The sequence below is a fragment of the Lagenorhynchus albirostris genome, chromosome 20 (assembly GCF_949774975.1).
Source record: "Lagenorhynchus albirostris chromosome 20, mLagAlb1.1, whole genome shotgun sequence".
NCBI lineage: Eukaryota > Metazoa > Chordata > Mammalia > Artiodactyla > Delphinidae > Lagenorhynchus > Lagenorhynchus albirostris.
In genome coordinates, this window is record NC_083114.1 from 34,892,857 (window position 1) to 34,912,771 (window position 19,915).

Genomic DNA, 19,915 nt, shown 5'->3' on the forward strand with positions numbered 1-19,915 from the left:
AATCCCATTGAGTTGGAGCTTCTCTGTATATATCTCTTGGGAGAGAAATGTATTTCAATTCAGCATCTTCTACTGAGTGCCACTGTGTGCTTGGTGCAATGCTGGCACTGTTGAGGGTGCCATTGCGGTGGTAAAAGAGACTCAGCACCCCCATCAGGACTCCCTCATAATGCACTAATGAGTATCACTGGGCAGAGGCCAGAGGATAGTTGGCCCAAGATAGGCCTTTGCTGATTTACCAGAGAGAGATGGGGTTAAGAGCATCCAAGGAGGGGGATACTTAGAGCAAAGGCCTCAAATAAGGAAAAGTCCAGAGGGATTGGGGAATGGCAGAGAGACCTCAGTGGCTAGGGTTAGTTTCAGGCTTTGCATTGTGTATGTGGATAGGGAGAGGCTAGGATGAGGAACCCCCGTCTTGTTGACCTTCCTAACAGGAAATACAGCTTCCTAATTTTAAAATAGTCCATTTATCAATATGTTCCTTTATGTTTAGTGCTTCTGTTTTCTGTTAAAGAAGACTTTTTTTAAGCAGACAGCACAAAGTTATTCTCTTACATTATCTTCAAAAAGCGTTATTTTTTTGTTGTTCACATTTAGAACTACAATCCACCTTAACTTGATTTTCGGGTATGCTGAAAGTTAGCGATCAAGATTTTATTTTTCCATATAAATATCCAATTGGTTCAGCATCAGTTATTCAAAAGAGTACTTTTTCTTAACTAGTCCACAGTGCAAACTTAGGTTATATCCAATATCAATATATGTATGGTTCTATTTCTGCACTCTTTAATCTGTTCCCTGGCATATCATCCACTCTTGGAACAATGGCACCATGTCATAATGACTACTGCTTTCTAAAAACTGTTATCATCTGGGAGTGTAAGTCCTACAACTTTGTTCTTCTTTAAAAGTTGTCTTAACTGTTTTAGGTTTTTTATTTCTCCTTTAAAAGGAATCAGCTTATCAATCTCCACAAAATTCTTGCTTGGATTTTAATTGGGATTACATTGAATTAGGAGGAAAATCTGTTACCGAATCAAATTTGGGTCCACTCGCCTGTGGACAGAAGAACTTCCGTTTCTTTGGCCACTGCACCAGGGTGTGCCAAATACAAAGTTTTTTCTGCCTGCATTTTTTATTTAGTCGTGGGAAGGGGCAGCCTCAGGCATTCATCCTGGGAGTCTCCTCCAAAGAGAGGATAGCAGAAACTAAAAACTGTAAACACCTGAATTAGCAATGCAACAACAGGCAAAATGCTAAGACCCCAGTGGGTAGGGAGACCGCACACCTCAGTTTGCCCAGGACAATTCTGCCTCACTCCTGTCTGGCTTGGAAAATCAATTACATGATAATCTTCCCACAGAGGAGAACCCTTATGTCTTTTTAGGCTCCTTGGATCATTGGTAAGTATTCATTTTTTACTATATGCTGGTCCAGAGCGTGACCAGAAAGACGAATCTGTTTTCTAGAGTAGAAGTAGGAGGGCTTGAGCTGGAAGGTCATCAGCCATCCATTTCAGAGCAAGTTTGGTTCCCTATGAAATCTGTGAAGCCAGACCCAATGTAAGCCAGACCTCACATAAAAAAAAGAAAAAAAGAAAAAAAAAAAGAATGTTTATTTCAAAGAGGATAAAAAGAAACACCCAGAGAGCTGAAGGAGTGTGAATGCCTGATTACAGTCTTCTTTGGATAAAACAGAAACTTTGCTTCTGTGGTATGTGTGTTTAGGCAGATTAAATTCATGTTTGATTACAAACCCCAGGGTAGAAGGAAAATAAATATGTTCTTGAAGACTAGGCGTTCCCAATGGGAGGAGGAGAAAAAAAAGTCATTAGCTAATACCCTGATGGCTGCCGTCTCTAGGAAAGTCTAGATAGATCCCATCATGGTACCCCTGTGCTCAGAGACCCTCTGGGATGGCTCCCCATCTCCCCAGAATATCCATGCTCCCTAGCATGGCACTCACGACCCTCCTATCTGAATCCAAAATATTTTCTCTTCCTCCTTCTCCTCTTGTACCCTCTCCTAAGTCACACAGCAGAGGGCTTCCCGTGTGCCAACACCTTCTGAGCTTTGCTGCCTGAGGGCCTTCATCCCTCCCCTTCTTTACCTGTTGGAAAATGCTAATCAATCTTTAAAGCCCAATTGAAACGGCTAAATGCCCTCTAAGTCCTTTCCTAGCACCTTTCTTCTGCCCTTTTTTTTTTTTTTTTTTGCGGTACGCAGGCCTCTCACTGCTGTGGCCTCTCCCGTTGCGGAGCACAGTCTCCGGACGCGCAGGCTCAGCGGCCATGGCCCACGGGCCCAGCCGCTCCGCGGCATGTGGGATCCTCCTGGACCGGGGCACGAACCCGTGTCCCCTGCATCGGCAGGCGGACTCCCAACCACTGCACCACCAGGGAAGCCCTGAAATAAACATTCTTGTAAAATAGTGCAACCTCAGAATACAGATCAAGGGATAGAGCTCAAAAAAAAAAAAAAAAAAAAAAAAAAAAAAAAAAAAAGATGGGTGGAAGACCTAAATAGACATTTCTTCAAATAGGATATCCAGATGGCCAATAGGCACATGAAAAGATGCTCAACAGCGCTAATTATCAGAGAAATGCAAATCAAAACCACAGTGAGGTATCATCTCACACTGGTGAGAACGGCTATAGTTTAAAAGTCTACAAATAACAAATGCTGGAGAGGGTGTGGAGAAAAGGGAACCCTCCTACACTGTTGGTGGGAATGTAAACTGATACAGCCACTATGGAGAACAGTATGGAGATTCCTTAAAAACCTAAAAATACAGTTGCCATATGATCCAGCAATCCCACTCCTGGGCATATATCTGGAAAGAAACTCCAATTCGAAAAGTTACATGTACCTCAATGCTCATAGCAGCACTATTTACAATAGCCAAGATACGGAAGCAACATAAGTGTCCATCAATAGATGAAGAGATAAAGAAGATGTGGGGTGTGTGTGTGTGTGTATATATATGACCTTCAAGATGGCGGAAGAGTAAGACGTGGAGATCACCTTCCTCCCCACAGATTCATCAGAAATGCATCTACACGTGGAACACCTCCCACAGAATACCCACTGAAAGCTGGCAGGAGAACTCAGACTTCCCAAAAGGCAAGAAACTCCCCACGTACCTGGGTAGGGCAAAAGAAAAAAGAAAAAACAGAGACAAAGAATAGGGACGGGACCTGCACGAGTGGGAGGGAGCTGTGAAGGAGGAAAAGTTTCCACACACTAGAAGCCCCTTCGCGGCGGAGATGGCGGGTGGCACAGGGGGAAAGCTTCGGAGCCGCGGAGGAGAGCACAGCAACAGGGGTGCGGGGGGCAAAGCGGGGAGATTCCCGCACAGAGGATCGGTGCCGACCGGCACTCACCAGCCCGAGAGGCTTGTCTGCTCCCCGCCGGGGCGGGCGGGGCTGGGAGCTGAGGCTCGGGCTTCTGTCAGAGCGCCGGGAGAGGACGGGGGTTGGCGGCGTGAACACTGCCTGAAGGAACTAGTGCGCCACGGCTAGCCCGGAGGGAGTCCGGGAAAAGTCTGGAGATGCCGAAGAGGCAAGAGATCATTGTCTTGGAGAGCGCGAGGAGAGGGGATTCAGAGCACCGCCTAAACGAGCTCCAGAGACGGGCGCGAGCCGCGGCTAAAAGCGCGGACCCTAGAGACGGGCATGAGACGCTAAGGCTGCTCCTGCAGCCACCAAGAGGCCTGTGTGCGAGCACAGGTCACTATCCACACCCCCTTCCGGGGAGCCTGTGCAGCCCGCCACTGCCAGGGTCCCGGGATCCAGGGACAACTACCCCGGGAGAACGCACGGCGCGCCTCAGGCCGGTGCAACCTCACGCCGGCCTCTGCCGCCGCAGGCTCCCGAATCAGCTGCTTCTTTAACCCCGTCCTGTCAGAGAAGAACAGACGCCCTCCGGCGACCTACACGCAGAGGCGGGGCCAAATCCAAAGCTGAGCCCCGGGAGCTGTGCGAGCAAAGAAGAGAAAGGGAAATCTCTCCCAGCAGCCTCAGAAGCAGCGGATTAAATCTCCACAATCAACTTGATGTACCCTGCATCTGTGGAATGCCTGAATAGACAACGAATCATCCTAAATTGAGGAGGTGGACTTTGGGAGCAACTGTAGACTTGGGGTTTGCTTTCTGCATCTAATTTGTTTCTGGTTTTATGTTTAAGTTAGTTTAGTATTTAGAGTTTATTATCATTGGTAGATTTGTTTATTGATTTGGTTGCTCTCTTCCTCCTTTATATATAAATAAATATATATATATATATTTACTCAGCCATAAAAAACAATGAAATAATGCCATTTGCAGCAACATGGATGGACCTAGAGATTATACTAAGTCAGAAAGAGAAAGACAAATACCATATGATATCACTTATATGTAGAATCTAAAATATGATACAAATGAACTTATTTACAGAACAGAAACAGACTCAGACATAGAAAACAAACATTGTTACCAAAGGGGAAAGGGTGTCGGGGAAGGATAAATTAGGAGTTTGGGATTAGCAGATACAAACTACTGTATGTAAAATAAATAAACAAGGTCCTACTGTGCAGCACAAGGAATTATATTCAATATCCTATAATAAACCGTAACGGGAAAGAATATGAAAAATAACATATATGTATATATATATATAAAAAACTGAATCACTTTGATATATACCAGAAACTAACACAACATTGTAAATTAACTATACTTCAATGAACATAAAAATTTTTCAAAATTGAAATTATTGGCACAGGCCTGAGCACTTTGCATGCACTCATTATCTTATTAGGTTCTCAGAACATCACAATGAGGTAATAATTAGCAATCAGTTCCTCTTAGAGGCTCAGAGAGGTAAGCAATTTGCTCCAAATCATATAACCAGTAAATGGCAAATACAGGACTTAAATCCATGTCTGGTTGACTCCAGACCCCAGGCTCCTAAACATATTTTCTTACAAGATAATAGGTCCTGAAGCAGAGGCAAGGACAGACAGGAGTCCCTTCAGCTGGAAGTGTTTGAATGTCCCCCCACTCACTCAATTTGGAGAAGAGTTTGGGGTGTAGGAGTGGATTGTAAGAGGATAATAACATACAAGACTCAGTTGGTTAAATTCATTGGCATGAATGTGCTTATCCAGAATTCAGGATTCAATGCACTAGCACAAGTACTTGGGGATGATGAATACTTAGCTAGATTGGCTGATTGGAATCTAGGCTTTAAAACAGGCCTGCAGTTGATGAAGTTGAAATGCCAGAACTCCCCTGGGACATTAGGAAGGTGTCTAAAGGCTCAGGGAAGTGGGTCTATTGAAAAGGATCTATTATGTGCAAGCTGCCTAGCCATCCCTAACTGCACTCCCGGGCAAGGCCAGAGGACACTTCCTTTACCAAGGCATGCTTTGATGGGGCCGTGAGAGGAGGGCAGCGTCCTTAAGAGCTCTCTGGTGGCTATTCACTACAGATCAGAGATGGCCACGGGATATGCTGGAATCCCGCGGTTCTCAAATTTTAGTGCCCATTAAGAATCACCTGGAGGGCTTGATACAACACAGTCTGCCATCCTACTACTGGTGACAATTTAAGTAATCATGATGCCAGCAGCTGCCATTATTATGCTCCTAAAATATATGAGCAACCCAATTCCAGAATCCCATTTGGAAGGTCTATTACCAGAAGCCACTTCTGGTACCTAAACCTATGTCAGTGAGGAAGAAATAGATGACACTGAAATTGGAATGATTTGAGGAGGGTTTAATAAAAATGCTATTTACCAAGATGTGGGCTGGGTGTGGAGAAACCATAGGGCTGCTTTGGTACTCTGAGGCTAGTGACAGCATGGTGACCATCCTTGGACCCGAAGGAGCAAGGACAGAGTGTGGTTCCCCAAAACTGGACGGAGAGAGTCATAGAGAGGGCCACCTGGAAAGGAAGTGAAAACCATTGGTTGAGGGCTGCATCCAGGCAGAGGTATAAGGAGGCAACAGAGAAATCAGTACTTCACCCTAACTACTCCCTCTTTCCAACACCCTGCAGGGTTCCCGCATGTCCAAACCCAACCCAAAGCCAGAAGACCTGCAATCTCATTGATGTGATCCACAAAAGAATGGCATGTGTGTCTGCAGGGACAAGTTTGAAATCTTTTCTTTTGTGGTTCCTGAGAAGTTTTTATGTCAAAGACTTATAAAATGAGTCGAAGAGTGAACACTTTTGATATTCCCTGGAAGCGATTGTGTAAGATCAGAATTATTTGTTCTTGGAATGCTTGGAGGAAGAGCTGTTAAAGCTTCTGGAGACTAGAGGATGTGTTGTGGGAAGGTTTTCCATTACTGACTCAATTTTTTAAATAGTTTGAGGATTTAAAAAATTTTTTTTCTTGCAATCTGGTAAGTTAGATTTTAAGAAATCCGTCCACTTCTTCTAATTAAAGTTGCTGGCATAAGGTTCTTATTTTCTTCTTGGTGTCTGCAGGCTCTGTAGTGATGTTCCCTACTGGTGCCTTTTTTCCTTTTTTCATGGTCAGTTCAGGAGAGTTTCAGCTTCTTTGTAGGCTTGTCAAAGAACCAAATTTGAGACTCTTTAGCCCTTTGTCTATATATTCTTTTCTATTTCACAAAACATAGCTCTTTATTTCATTTCTTTTACTATCACTGGGCTTGTTTTGCTAGAGTAGAAAAACTTGCAAGGATGGAAAGTGGACAGGAGAATATTCCAAGCAGGTGCAAAAAGTAAGCAAAGTCTGGGAGCCAAGAATGAGCATGGGGATAGGAACACTCAGGCCAAGGGCCTTGCCAGGTATTCTATCATAGTCCAAGCTGTCCCCTCCTTGCCACCGTGCTCATTGGCACTCCCCCCACCCCACCCCAAGCTCCTAGCTCAGACCCCTTGCAGGAGGGAGCCAGGTTCAGGAAGAAAGAGACCACTTCATTGCTCTGTTCCCCACCCCGTCCTATCAATGATTCTTCCTGAAAACAAGGGGCTTAGACAAATCAGTTGTTTTCAAACTGTATCCCTCTGGGCCTGAGTAGCAGAAGGGAGCACTTAGATGTGATGGGAGGAGCCTGGTCCCCAGAAGCTGGCTTTAATTTGTCTCCAGTATGAGACTTCCACCTAAAACTTGCCTTGGAAAAAGACATCAGCTACATGAAACTCTCTTGGTGATTATATGTAAACAGACTGGCTTTTTCTCCCAGTGTCACCCCTCACTCCCCATGAGACGTTGGGCAAGTTATTTAATCTCTCTGCCCCTCGGTGTCCCCATCTGTAAATGGGCATGATAATAATAGCGCTTACCTTGTCAGGACTAAATATGCAAAAGGGGAAAGTCCTTAGCATAGCAGTTCTTTTCTATGGTTTCTTTTTCATTTTGGAGAAAGCAGCTCCTCGGATCACTTACTAGGGTGAGCGCCAGCACATCCGTGTTCTGTCTTCATCTCTGTGGGCTGCGCGGCTGGAGGGAAACGGTGCCTACCCTGCTACAGGCCACAGCTTTTGCCTTGCATTTCCTGGAAAACTCTTCGGCAACCCAGCCTCCAGCTTAGTAGATTCAGGATACACGGTAACAATTCAGAATCTTAGTAGATTCATCTTGACTTGACTGTACCCTGGCCAGGCAATGATCCCTCTGGGGGCCCCCATCCTCCCTGCCTCTCTACAAAGGCAGGCGGGGCAGCCAGAGCTGCCAAGAGGCTGAGATAAACCCAGGAACCAACAGCTCTTAGGCTGAAGCTCACATCTTCCCCCTCCAACAGGACGGTGTCCACAGCGCCTCTGTGTCTGCTGCTCACAGCTGCTGCCAGCAGCACCCAGGTGCTCACTCAGCCAAGGAAATTCAATCTTTCTCCCCCTTCCCTTCCTCTCTCTCCTTCCCTCTGTTTCTCATCTTCTAGGAAGGCCTAAGCCAAAGTGCCCCACTTCGGAGACTCTCAGAGCACCCGGGGTCCTTGGAGTTTTAACATCTAATTTTGGAGACAGAAAGCAGAAGCCCGGGTTGGGGACAGCAGGCATCCTACCTGCCCCCTCCCGCCTCCAGGACACCGCAGAGCCAGAATAAAGCCTAAACTCTACTGAAAATTCAGGGCCTTTTCTTTGACCCCAGATGATCGCCCCAAACCCTGCAGGTTGGGGGGCCATATCCAGGACCTGTCGCACTGGCCTCCCTCAGTCAGCAAAGATGTGTCCTCACCATGCAGAACCAACCTCAAAATCTTGAGCCACATGTTCCTGGTCCCACCCTCTCTCGGGGCGGCCGGCAGGAGCACTGGACCTGCGTGGAGAAGACACACTTCTACCTCTTAGCTTTCCTTCCCCTGCTGCGTTCAAGCTGAGAAAAGCCTGACATCTCAGATGCTTTTTCTCCGTGACTTTATTTCTAGATGCACTCCGCGACCTGTTCAACTGCTGTTTCACATTTAAGCATAAGAAGATCCCCTTGCAGAGGCTGAAGAGCTATGGAATCACCAGTAGCCAGTGTCCGCAGGCAGCTGTCCTGTAGCTAGAAAAACCCTGCTCCCCTCCAGCCCCCCACCTCATCTCACCCTTTCCCTTTCTTCCATCCCCCCCATCCTAAGTTCTGCCCCACAAGACAGACATAGACTAATTTGAGATGTCCTACTCAGGGGATAAGATCCAACCTGACTATGTAATCCAAAGCCTCCTATTATTACATCAGGGACAGGCCCAGAGAGGGCCGGTAACATCCCACACCCTCCTTGCTGAATGGGTACCAGCTCACACTCGGGTGGTTGCTTTGCTGGATGCCAGGCCAGCTTCTCCCAGGGCGCGGCAAGAACAGCAACTACCCCCAGAGGGCCTCTCCTTTCCACACCCCTCTGAATTCCTGTCCCAGGGCAGCCCCTCACCTGTAGCAGGTGGGCCTGGTCATCCCTAATGAGTCATCCCTTGGATAAAACCCTCCAACATTTCACCTAACCCTGCCAGCCCACCTTCATCCACAGCTTCAGAACCAAACTGGCCAAGGACATCGGTGCCGACCCAAAGGAGAAGTGGGTCTGGAATGACATGAAACACCTGGGTCAGAAACCTCACACCCTGAAGACTTGGACCCTTTCGGCCACTCTAAGACCCAGCCAGAGGCTGAGAAATGATTCTTCTCCCCCAGGCTTCCTGTCTCTATCCTGGACTAAATTGACCTGAATTTTCAAATAGGGTGCTTTCTGTTTCCTGATGCAAAATGTACTATGTCTTAAGTAATATTTAGTATTATTTGAATTGTGGCTGGTTGGGGAGTTATTTGGAATGTTGGTGATCTCTTTTTTTAAAGCAAGGCCTTGAGCCACTTGGTTCCCATCATGAGCCCCAGTTCCTTCTCCTGTAAGCTGTGGGCAGTGGGTCTTTCTCCTGCCCAACTCCCCAGAGGTGATGAGCGTGCCTATGAGAGCCATGGCGCTGAAGGGCTACTACAATCTAGGGAGGACAGTGCCTGGTGAATGTGAGGTGTTGCTAAATGTGTTATTATGGAAACATGAATGCAATTGTAGGATGGCTGACTTTTTGCAGAGAATACATTTTGTTTAAAATCTCTAATACAGTAATGGTGTTTTCTTCAGGGGTAACTCCCAACCAGTAGGGGGTGCTCTCAGGTGCAGGTGGATGGCAGAGGGTGCTAGAGGAATGCGGATGTAGCCAGGGCCTGGCTGTGTGGCTAACCTGGGCCCATCTGAGTGTCAGGGAGGGCCTGGCTCATCAGCCCAGGATATTCTAGAACGATGGCTCCAGTCCCCAGCATTAGCTTCCAGTGGGTCTCCCTGCCCTCGCCCTCCACCCTGGAGTAATACAGCCAGTAAGTGCACTTGACACACCCGTTGGTGGGGGTGGGGGTGGGGGAGGGGGAGGAATCAGGTGGCCCCGTCCTGATTAGCATCAGACTTGACAGCAAAGATGGGACTTGGACAGATGGTGTAGCACCGTCACAGCAAAGACTCTCCCGGAGGAGATGCGGGATGGAAAAGAGGGGAGAGGGCCTGCAGGGAATATCCCCAAATAGTCAGAGTAAGGGATCCAGAATGGAAAAGCCAGAGACCTTTGGAAAGGAAAGTTGAGGCACGGTTATAGAGGAATCGGAATATCAAGGTGGGAGTTTGGAGTCAGCTCTGAAGTCTTTGGAGTGATAGGGAGGGCAGGGTGTGGGGTGCCAGGAGGAGTAGCCTGGGATCGGGGCCGAGGGCAGGATGGGGTTGGCAGGGGGGCACGGAGAACAGCCTACTGCAGTGGTCCAGGTGAGGGGTAGCCAGAGAAGCAGGGCAGTCATGGGGGCGGAGGGAAGAGATGCCCTAAGAGGAATGAGCCAGATGCGCTGCGTGCTGAATGCCGGGGAAAGAGGGAAAAGCCCTGAGACACAGGACAGGAGACCGCCTCCCCTAAAGCCACCAAACCCTGAGACCCAGAATTCACTGCCCTCCTCTGCTAGTCTCCCTAGAGTCTCAGGTCACACAACTTGGAGCTTGTGATTGTCCCTCTTAAAGGGACAGGACCTCCTCTTCCTCTCTATCCCCTGAGGGGCCCCCTGTTCTTCCCGAGACTGCCTCCCTCCCCTGGATGACTTGTGTTGGCATCTTCATCAGACGTGGACCCACCGATGCCTGGACCTTCCCCAGAGCTCTTCCCAGGAGAAGGCCCTGCTAACCAACTCGGCAGGCTCCTTCCGGTTGAGACAGGGTCCGGGTATCCTGCTGTACCACACAGTCACGTGGCATCTGGGGACTCGAAGAGTTCTACCCTGGGAGGCATTGTAAGCAGCTTTGGTCAGGAAAGCGCTCTCTGCAGGAGGTCCCTTTTGTCTTGTTGCTAAACTTAAACCAGGCACCCCCATGCTCTACTCGTCTCTGGCCCTAGCACACTTTTCAAACCTTTTGATCACACAATACTTTGCCTAACTTTTTGGTTCTTTACATAGATCAAAGAAGCAGAAATGAAGAGTAAGTAATTAACGGAGTGCCAGATCTCTTCCCCAACTTCCCCTTCAGTAATCTCTCGAAAAAACTGCTAGCAAGAGAGCATCTAAAAAAAAGATCACAAGGGGTCCACAAGTCTGCACACAGTGGGGGATGGTGACGACTCTGACCCCCTATTTCAGTGATTAACTGAGATTACTTCCCTGTTTCCCCTTAAAAACGTTCATGGCCGGGCTTCCCTGGTGGTGCAGTGGTTAAGAATCCGCCTGCCACTGCAGGGGACACGAGTTCGAGCCCTGGTCCGGGAAGATCCCACGTGCTGCGGAACAACGAAGCCTGTGCGCCACAACTACTGAGCCTGCATGCTACAACTACTGAAGCCCGTGCACCCTGCAGCCCGTGCTCCGCAACAAGAGAAGCCACCGCAATGAGAAGCCTGCGCACCGCAACGAAGAGCAGCCGCCGCTCGCCACAACTAGAGAAAGCCCGCGCGCAGCAACAAAGACCCAACGCAGCCAAAACTAACTAAATAAATAAATTAATTAAAAAAAAACACTTTCATGGCCGAGCAGAATCTTCGGAGGTGGCTTTGGGGGGACACTGAGTCCACCATCTCCCCAGATTGCCAGCGTTCTGATTAACGGCAACTTTCCTTTCTAGCAACACCCGTGAGTTTGGTGTTGTAAGCAGCCGAGCAGCGGGAACCCTGGGCTCTAATGCCAGATCTAATCCTGACTTTCTGCGTGTCCTCAGGCCTGTGGGTGTCCCTCTCCAGCCCTCAGTCACCTCATCTATGCAATGGGGCCAGCATCGTCTTACAAGCAGATGATGCCCAAGATCCCGTCCAGCTAGGGCAGCTTTTGGATATCATCAGCCTCTGAACCCTCTGGGCAGCGCAGAGTGGGCGGGGGTGATGGGGAACATCCTGCATCCAAATGGGGACCCAGCCCCACAGAGAATCTACATCACAACCCAGAGTCGACGCTTATCCCCCAGGACAAAGGCAGTCAGCTGAGAGATGTAAGTCATTTATTGGCTCCTATGATGAGAAGTCAGTTCTCCTGGCACCTGGTCCAACATGTTTCCTTTTCTCCGGCCCCTGACCCCAGCCCCTCAATGTCAATCAGCTTTGCACCCTGAAATCCCTGTGGGGTCCAAGAGGTACAGGGAGGCAGAAGTTGAAGATTCTAGAATTTAACTATATAAAGTGTGACAACATATCTTATCAGGACCCAGCAGACCCTCTGGCGTGACTCGGCAAAGTTGGGGCAGAAGGACTGGTGTAGGGTTGGGTGTTGAGGGGACAGGTAAAGCCACACGGTGTCCAGAGTCCAGGATGGAAAGGAATCAGCTCATATTTCCTTTCACTGGCAGGGGTTTATCCTTTTTAAATAAGCCCGAACCCACGATTTTGTCTGTGAGACACAGGCCTCTAGGCCTCCGTTCAGCTTCAATCTGTAGGCAGAGAACAAAGGAAGGGCTAAGTCACCTGAGCCACCCCCTGGGTGCCACACACAAGTCCCATCACCCCCTCATTGCTCCTGGGTGCCCCTAAGCTTTTCTCCCGGGGCCTATAAAATGAAGTCGTTGCGTAAGACCTACAGTTTGTACGCTGGGAGGAACACCCAAACTTCAGGGGCAAGGGATGGGGGGCTTTAAAAATTTCATTTCGTGGACCCCTTTTGCGGATTCATTGTATCAGGGTAGAGCGAAGGCTGCCGACATTCTGAGGATCTGCTAACATGGAAAATTCCCCTCCTAGAACATCTCTGAGGGCCCACCTGCTCCATCTTTTCATGTGTCTGTGTCCATCCGGGACCCCTAGTCATTGCCTTGGATGTGTGTGTGTGTGTGTGCGCGTGCGCACGTGTTTCTTCTCTGATCTACCCACCTCCCAAACTTGGCTATTGTCCAAAACCGTAGATCAATTCTGCCTTTAATTATCTGCAAGACCTTAGACAAATCTCTCCAATTCCCTGAACCTCAGTTTTCACGATAATGAAAATGTGTGTACCAAGAGAGTTAGATGAGATAGTAATATACACGAAAGTGCCTTATAGACACTGAGTGGCAAGTGTAAGCTACCTCCCTGGAGCTTCATAACGACCCTGTGATGCAGCTATCGTGTTTACGCCACTTCACAGGTCAGGAGTTGCAGAGGCGCTACCCAGATAAGGAAGTTCAGAAGACTTACCTGTCCAGAGTCACTCAAGACTATAGGTTGGCAAATCCAGAAGCAGGAACTATCTGAGAGCCCCTCACTCTTACCGTCACCCAGTAGTACCTGGAGCTTTTAAGCTCTGGGCATAAAATATTAAGATATAACACTTGGCGCCTTGCAGCTCCAAGAAACCCATGTCACTGCAGGAACACAGGTGTTCATCCTAGCGCCCACTCTCAGCTCTGCGCCCAGGTTTTGGCCTCCTCACTAGTTTGGTTAAAAAAACCTTAGTCCGGTGGAACATCGCCATCTAGCGTCTGCTATTCTAATTCCAGGGCGGCCGCTCTCTGTCCTCTGGAGAAGGGAGTCAAGGATGGAAGAGGATACAGCCACTCACATTAGATGGTTTTTGTAGGAGCAGGTGGAGCTGGTGTTCTTGTAACACTGGATACTCTGCAGGGACATCTTTCTCTCCACCAGTGTGAAACAACACTTGGAGGATGGCACATGCACTAGAAGAGAAGTGCAAAAATGGTTTGCATCCATTTCTCAAGCTGGACTGAGTTCCTCTCATCCAGGATGGGGAAAAAAGCAAAAACAAAAAACCCTTCCAGAACAGGCTCAGGCTTTGGGATCACATCCAAAGGGCACTAGTGTCTCATCAGCCATCCAGTTCTGTATTTAGGCAGTCAGGACACTGGGGTTCAGATCCCAGCTCCCCACAAAACAGCTGTGTGGCTTTGGTCAAGATGAGCCCTCCCCTGGGCCCCAGACTTCCCAGCTGAAAAGCAAGACTCTTTAGACTGATTTCGAAAGGCTGTTCTAGTTCTGACATCCCACCACCAGGGTATGGTTCTGCCCTTACATTTGGGTTCAAGGGCCCTGAGACCCTGTGAGTCTGATTCAACAGCAGTCCACTATTTGGGGCAGGATTAGGGACTGTTTTAGGAGCTCAGACTGATGAAATGACCAGGCAAGAGCTTCCAGGAACTGATCAGCTCCACGCAATCCCAACCTCACCCTCCACCCTGGTCCTCTCAGCTCTGACCCACAACTCCCACTCTGCCGGTTTGTAACCCCCCCTACACACACCCCACCTTCACAAGACTTGCATTTCAATCCTGGCTCCTTCCTCCTAGTTTGACCGTTTGCAAAGCCCCTTCCATATGTCTGCTGTTAGGTCAGTATTCTCTCATCAGCCTTGGAGGGTAGGCATGATCAAACGCATCTTACTGATAGCGAAACCAGAGTTTGGGAGGCATAGTAACTTGCCCAAGGTTAGCCAACTGTTAAAGCCCCAGATCCTGACCTCAGACTCTGCCCGTTATCTGTTACACAGTGGAGGCGAGACCCCAGTCAGTCCCTCCTCTGGACCTCAGGCCTCCAGCTTGGCCTCAATGACCTCACAGCTGCCCTCCATCAGTCCGCAGGGTCTGGACGAGGCTGGCCTCCTTTGGCTGAAGCCAGCTGCTCAGCGGTCTGTGTTGGCCCCAGGCTTATGGCTCTCCTGCTGTCCCCCTGCCCCCGAGCAAGTCCTCCCTTCCTCCTCTTCAGGGAGAATTCTTTCTGGAGGAGTGGAGATGAAGGGGTGAGCCTGCCCCCAGCCCCAGAGCACCTGCCGGCGTCTCCGCCCTCCCCAAGGAGGAGCAAAGTGACTCCAGCCAAACTCACTGCTCTTGGCATCCACATCCTGTAGCCATGCCCCGGCCAGCAGCAAGCACACCAGCGCGGCGGTGATGACCTTCATCTCGGGACGTCCAGCTCAGGCCTCCCTGGAAGGAGTCCCTCAAGGAGTCTGGTGGAGTGAAGAGCTGTCCTCTGGCCCATCCTGCAGTACCCAGAGCTTTTATTAGAAGACATGGGTGGGGTTTTCCAAGCCCCAGTGCAGAGGTGGGGAAGTCACAGGAAGAAGAGGTGGTTACTCACGTCCAGTGACCACATGGAAAACTCCTTTCCTTACCTCCCCTGGGTGGTGTGAGAGGTGTAGGGAAACTTCCCTAAGCGCAGGAACAGATACGGATCTTGAGAGGCTGAGAAGAAGCTGTCCCAGCTGAATGGGACGTGGAAAAAGGTGAATGAGAGGAAGTGGCCTGTCTGTGGCTCCTCTGATGTCACGTTTTTCCATCCAGGGATGGAGCTACTGTCCCAGGAACATGGTAGAGCAGAAGAGCTCTGCACCAGCACTGAGACACACATGGGTTTGAATCCCAGTTCTGCAAATCAGCGGATACATAAACTCGGCCGAGTCACATCTCCTGTGCAAGATGGAAAGAGTAACTCGTATCTCACAGGTGACCGAGGAGCATTCAATAAGATCCATTCTGTCAAGGGCCTGGCCCAGATAGTTGCAATTTCTATTTTTTCAATCACTCAACACTTTTCAATCACTTGCCCTGTTCTTGGTCCTTGGTTAGCCCCAGGGAAGACAGCTACCGATGACATGCAAGCCATTGCATCACAGCTAAATAAGGAAAAGCCAGTTGGTGTAAGGACAGCAGTGGACGTGCCATATGGAGGGCACAGGGCAGGCTGGGAGCTGCCCACAGGGGAGAGGCCTCCCAGGGGAATGTTCTTCAAGCAGAGTCTCCCGCAGGAAGGCTGAAGTGGAAGGCGGCCTCTCCACAGAGGAAGGAGCTTGTGTAAGGACAGCGAAGCGTGGAGGACAGTGCCCGGAGTGAGGAAATGGCTGGAGAGATGTGTGACTGTCCAGCGACCACGTGGCCAGGTCAGGAAGACATGGTGTGCAGTGCGTGGAGTAAGTAACACTAGCAGGTGCTCAAGAAAAAGTAGCTGGGCCATATCCGTGTGTTAAAATCACAAGGCCAACGTGATAGCTTCCCATGGTCAATGGGATGAAGTGCAAGCTGCTGACCTGGCCATTCGTGGTCCATGTGATGTCTCCATGGATTCCCGCATGTTGCAATATTTGCAAGTCTCTGAACAGGTCACATGCTTTCTTATCTCCGGGATTTGCTGCCACCGTAACCTCCACCTGCAGGGCCCTCCTCCTTGTCTCCCTCTGTGAATTCCATCCATTGCAAATGTCGTTGTCTCTGTAAAGGCCCTTCTGCTGTCCCCACAGATAGGCCTTCAGCCTCCTTTGAAGCCCCTCTGCGCCTGGATCTCCCACATGAAGGTCTTACATCCTTACAACCCCTCCATGCCGTGTATTCTCCATCCTAACACCTGCGTGGGAGTCCTGGCATGTCGGAGTTGAAAACTCCCTTGGAGACCATCTGCAGCAGTGGCTCTGAAAGTGTCCTGGGAGAGCAAAAAATGCAAAAATACCTTCACCCCGTTTCTGAAGCAACATCAAGACACATGTGCCTATACGTGTTGAGGGGCAGGGGAGGAAAACTCCAGGTAATTCAGGCACCAGCAGATAAGAATCTAGTACGGTCTCTTTCTATTACAGATGGGGAACAAACAAGCCTCAGAAAGCAGAAACTGACTTTGCCAAGGTCATACCGAGACTGCGTTGCACAGATGGAACAGTGGATGCCAAGGTATCTGGTAATCTGACCACCACGTGCGGCCACCTCTGGGAACACACTGTCAGTAAGGACCACACACTTTCAGTAAAGACCTGCTCCATCAATTCCTTCACCTGGCCAGCTGCTTCCTGCCGCCCAAAAAGTACTTAAAGCAGTTGAAATCACTAAGACACTGTTGTCACTTTCCTATTTTCTTTGTCCTCGCAGACTGATACTTTTTTATTCCTTGGTTGTCATTTTAGTGGGGTCTCAAAGAGGAAGGAGATTAAAGGGGTGTGGCTAGTTGGTCAAATGTCACCTTAGATCCTTTAGACTCACTTGGGACACAGAGAGGGGCCAGGTCGCCACCCAGGAAATACTTTGCTCTCCCCTCCTCCCGGGGATGCTGCCCGGCCCACTCGAGACCAGGACAGGGCTGCCCTCCAGCTGCTCACTTCCCATGCCCCCCCTCACTGCGGCTACCATGAGCCCAGGACAGGAAAAGAGGCGACAGAAAGACTTAGTCATGCCTCCCCCTTCCCAGCTCCCGCAGCCCCAGAAGGAACTGGCCAGAGGCTCCAATTGCATGGAAACCTAGCGTCCCACAGGGTCCCGCCCCCAGCCCCACTCCATCTCTTCTTCTCTAAGCCTGGCACAAAGCACGGGCCAAGTAATAACTCAATAAAATCTCCATGGCCTTGAATGTGATGGATCAGAACTGCATAGTTGAGGGAAAGGTAAGAAAAGCTCCCAGCATCGACACTGAACCGGTTTCTCATGTGAACTACCCTTTTCTTAGTTAGAAGTTTGAAAACCAGTATGTGCCTGTAGAGAGGTTTTCTTTTTTTTAAATTTTTTTTTACATCTTTATTGGAGTATAATTGCTTTACAATGGTGTGTTAGTTTCTGCTTTATAACAAAGTGAATCAGTTATACATGTACATATGTTCCCATATCTCTTCCCTCTCGCGTCTCCCTCCCTCCCACCCTCCCTATCCCACCCCTCGAGAGGTTTTCTTATTAGTCACCTTTTGTGAAGTAGGGACCAATTTACTGCGGATGGGTAGAGGTCAGACAGAGCTCAACTGGTGCGGGTTCATCTTAAGGTCATCTCCTCCTGGAGTGGCCCCAGATTCTTGCCTCAGCCCTGCTGGCCTGGGGGTCCTGGAGCCTGGTCCTGCCTGCTTCCCCTCCAGTTACATCTCAGCCTGATTCTTCAGACCAGGACACAGAAACCCATGCGGGTGGAGGGAGGAGTCATTTTCCCGGCATCACACAGCTGCAGCAATACTGGCCTCGCTTTGTCCATCTCTGGGGCCAAGTTTTCTTAGTTCCCTCACTTAGGGAGGAAGCGTGTTTGCCCTCAGAGGTAACTGGGTCAGATTTCAGCCCCACTACTTTTTAGCTGTGTGACCTTAGGCAAGTAACTTAACACTTCCGAACTTTAGTTCCTTCGTTGTAAAATCCACTACCGACTGGATCTGGTAAAACTCTCCCCAATGTTTTCAAAATAAACTCCTCAAACCACAGCCTAACTTTGGGCTATTTGAAGGATTAAATGAGATGTCTCACCTTATCTTGGAACAAGGGAAGAGGAAGGGAAGGGAGGGAGAAAACGAAAGAGGGCAGGAAGGAGGGAGAGGAAAAGAAAGTTGGATCATTCAAAATCATTGTGGAGCACCTAAAATATGACAGGTCCTGAGGACACAGCAGACACAAGACAGACACCGGTCCTGCCCCTGTGGGGCTTACAGCTCACCGCAGGAGGCAGGTACTGGGAACTGTGTTTAGTGCTCGAGAAGAGACCTCGTGTCCTATGAGATGCAGAGTATACGGAAGCGCTTACCACGGGGCCTGGCACATAGTAGGTGCTCAATAAAACTGCACCCCTCCCCCCTCTACCCATTAATCCTGGACCATCTGAGGCTTCATCACAGGAACCAGGCAGTGCTGCCACCTCCCTAGCCGGGACCCCCTTCCTGGTCTCTTTCCTCTCTAATCCTGTGCTGCCCAACGCCCAGGCCAGGCTTTCCGTTGTCACCCACAGGAGCACAGTGTTCTCTTCCATCCCCACCTCCGCACCCGTCCCCAGCTGCCTCCTATAAGTGCAAGTCCAGCCACAGTGCCTCCAGCACCCAAACATCTTTGAATTAAAAACCGTTTCTTTTGTTTTCCAGCGACTCTTACCCTCCGCCTGGGTTCCCTTGTACGCTGTCTTCTAACATTCAGCACCTTTTGCTCTTTTCAGGAGGCCTCTGTAATCCAGCTCTCAGCAACAAAGTGAACGAGGCATCAAGCATCTCTTATAGCAACAGCAGACCCTGGGGGTGCCCAAAGAATGTCACAGCAGTGACAGTCACCAGTGTTTCAATTCCCGTCCACAGCCGTGGAGCTCCAGAGTGACAACTCAGCCTGCTGTGCGGAGGTGAAGTACAAATGTCTCGGCTCGGCTCACGTAGTCCCGCACACTGTGGCCCACAGAGCTCTAGCCGCACGGCACTGTTACTGCTCTGCGCACCTGTGCTGGGGCGTCACTGCCCCTTCTGCCTGGGACGCCTGCTCCAGCTTTATCTGGAAGACCTCCTGCAGGCTGCCCCATCTGAGCTCCCAGCATGAAGCAGGCTCACGCCCCATAGCAGCAAAGCCAATCTTGTGACTGCCTGGTGGTCCACACCCCTCCCTCACCTGGAAGCTTCCGGGGAGCAGCAGTCCCTGTCGTGGTCCTCACTTCATGCCCCAGCGCCCCACCCAGGGTGGGTGCGTAGTGACTGTTGCTAAAGCAGGCGGAAGGAGAGGCCTTCACATCATTCTCGTCATCCCCCAGCCGCAGATGAGAAACAGAGGCCCTGGAGGTGACAGGAGTCATACAAGTAGCAAGTGACAGAATTAGGATGAGAAGCTCTGGCCCAAACCCTGGGCTTGTTTACACCCCCCTGGACCCTCTGGCATGGATGGGCCATTTTCCGACTGTGTTGATGGGCACCATTCCACACACAGGATGCTGGTGACAGGTCTCAGTTCCTGATGTGGTCATTCATTCATTCCTTCACTCATTCACTCAGGAAACATCTTCTGAGGGCCCACTTTGTGCATGGGCAGTCAGGTGAGAGAGGAGAGCTGACCACAGAGTCAGGGCCTTCAGAGGGAAACAGATACGCAAACCAGTAAGTGGGCATAGATGGTCAAGGCTGCTATAATATGCAGACTAGACTCTGCACATGCCCACTCTAGGGGAGCGGAGAGCTCACTGGGGTGCAATGTGGAATACTGGCTGGGCCTGGAAGGATGAAGGTGGGATTTCCCCTGGGCAGGGGCCTGGATGGTACATTGTGTGTGGTTACAAGGGTGGGCTCTGCCTGGC

At 49.8% G+C, this 19,915-nt stretch overlaps 2 protein-coding genes across 4 annotated transcripts; one reads left to right on the forward strand and one right to left on the reverse strand.

Annotated features, from left to right (window-relative positions):
• Nucleotides 1–6,694: 6,694 nt before the first annotated feature.
• On the forward strand, nt 6,695–9,163 carry LOC132511901 (C-C motif chemokine 13-like). The gene is made up of 4 exons (XM_060135717.1): nt 6,695–6,735; nt 7,759–7,830; nt 8,381–8,497; nt 8,965–9,163. Exons 1-4 carry the CDS (start codon nt 6,695–6,697, stop codon nt 9,161–9,163), a joined length of 429 nt encoding a protein of 142 aa, XP_059991700.1.
• A 3,019-nt stretch (nt 9,164–12,182) lies between these two features.
• CCL1 (C-C motif chemokine ligand 1) lies at nt 12,183–19,630 on the reverse strand. Of its 3 annotated transcripts, none has more exons than XM_060134605.1 (5): nt 18,742–19,630; nt 15,954–16,342; nt 14,753–14,909; nt 13,479–13,593; nt 12,183–12,375 (listed from the first exon to the last, which is right to left on the reverse strand). In XM_060134605.1, the coding sequence occupies exons 3-5, from the start codon at nt 14,826–14,828 to the stop codon at nt 12,285–12,287; spliced, it is 282 nt and encodes a 93-aa protein (XP_059990588.1). In that variant the 5' UTR covers nt 14,829–14,909; nt 15,954–16,342; nt 18,742–19,630; the 3' UTR covers nt 12,183–12,284. The 3 variants fall into 3 exon arrangements, with proteins under 3 accessions (XP_059990588.1, XP_059990587.1, XP_059990586.1); XM_060134604.1 differs by having other exon boundaries at nt 15,042–16,342; nt 18,742–19,627; XM_060134603.1 differs by having other exon boundaries at nt 12,184–12,375; nt 14,753–16,342; nt 18,742–19,617.
• Nucleotides 19,631–19,915: the final 285 nt, after the last annotated feature.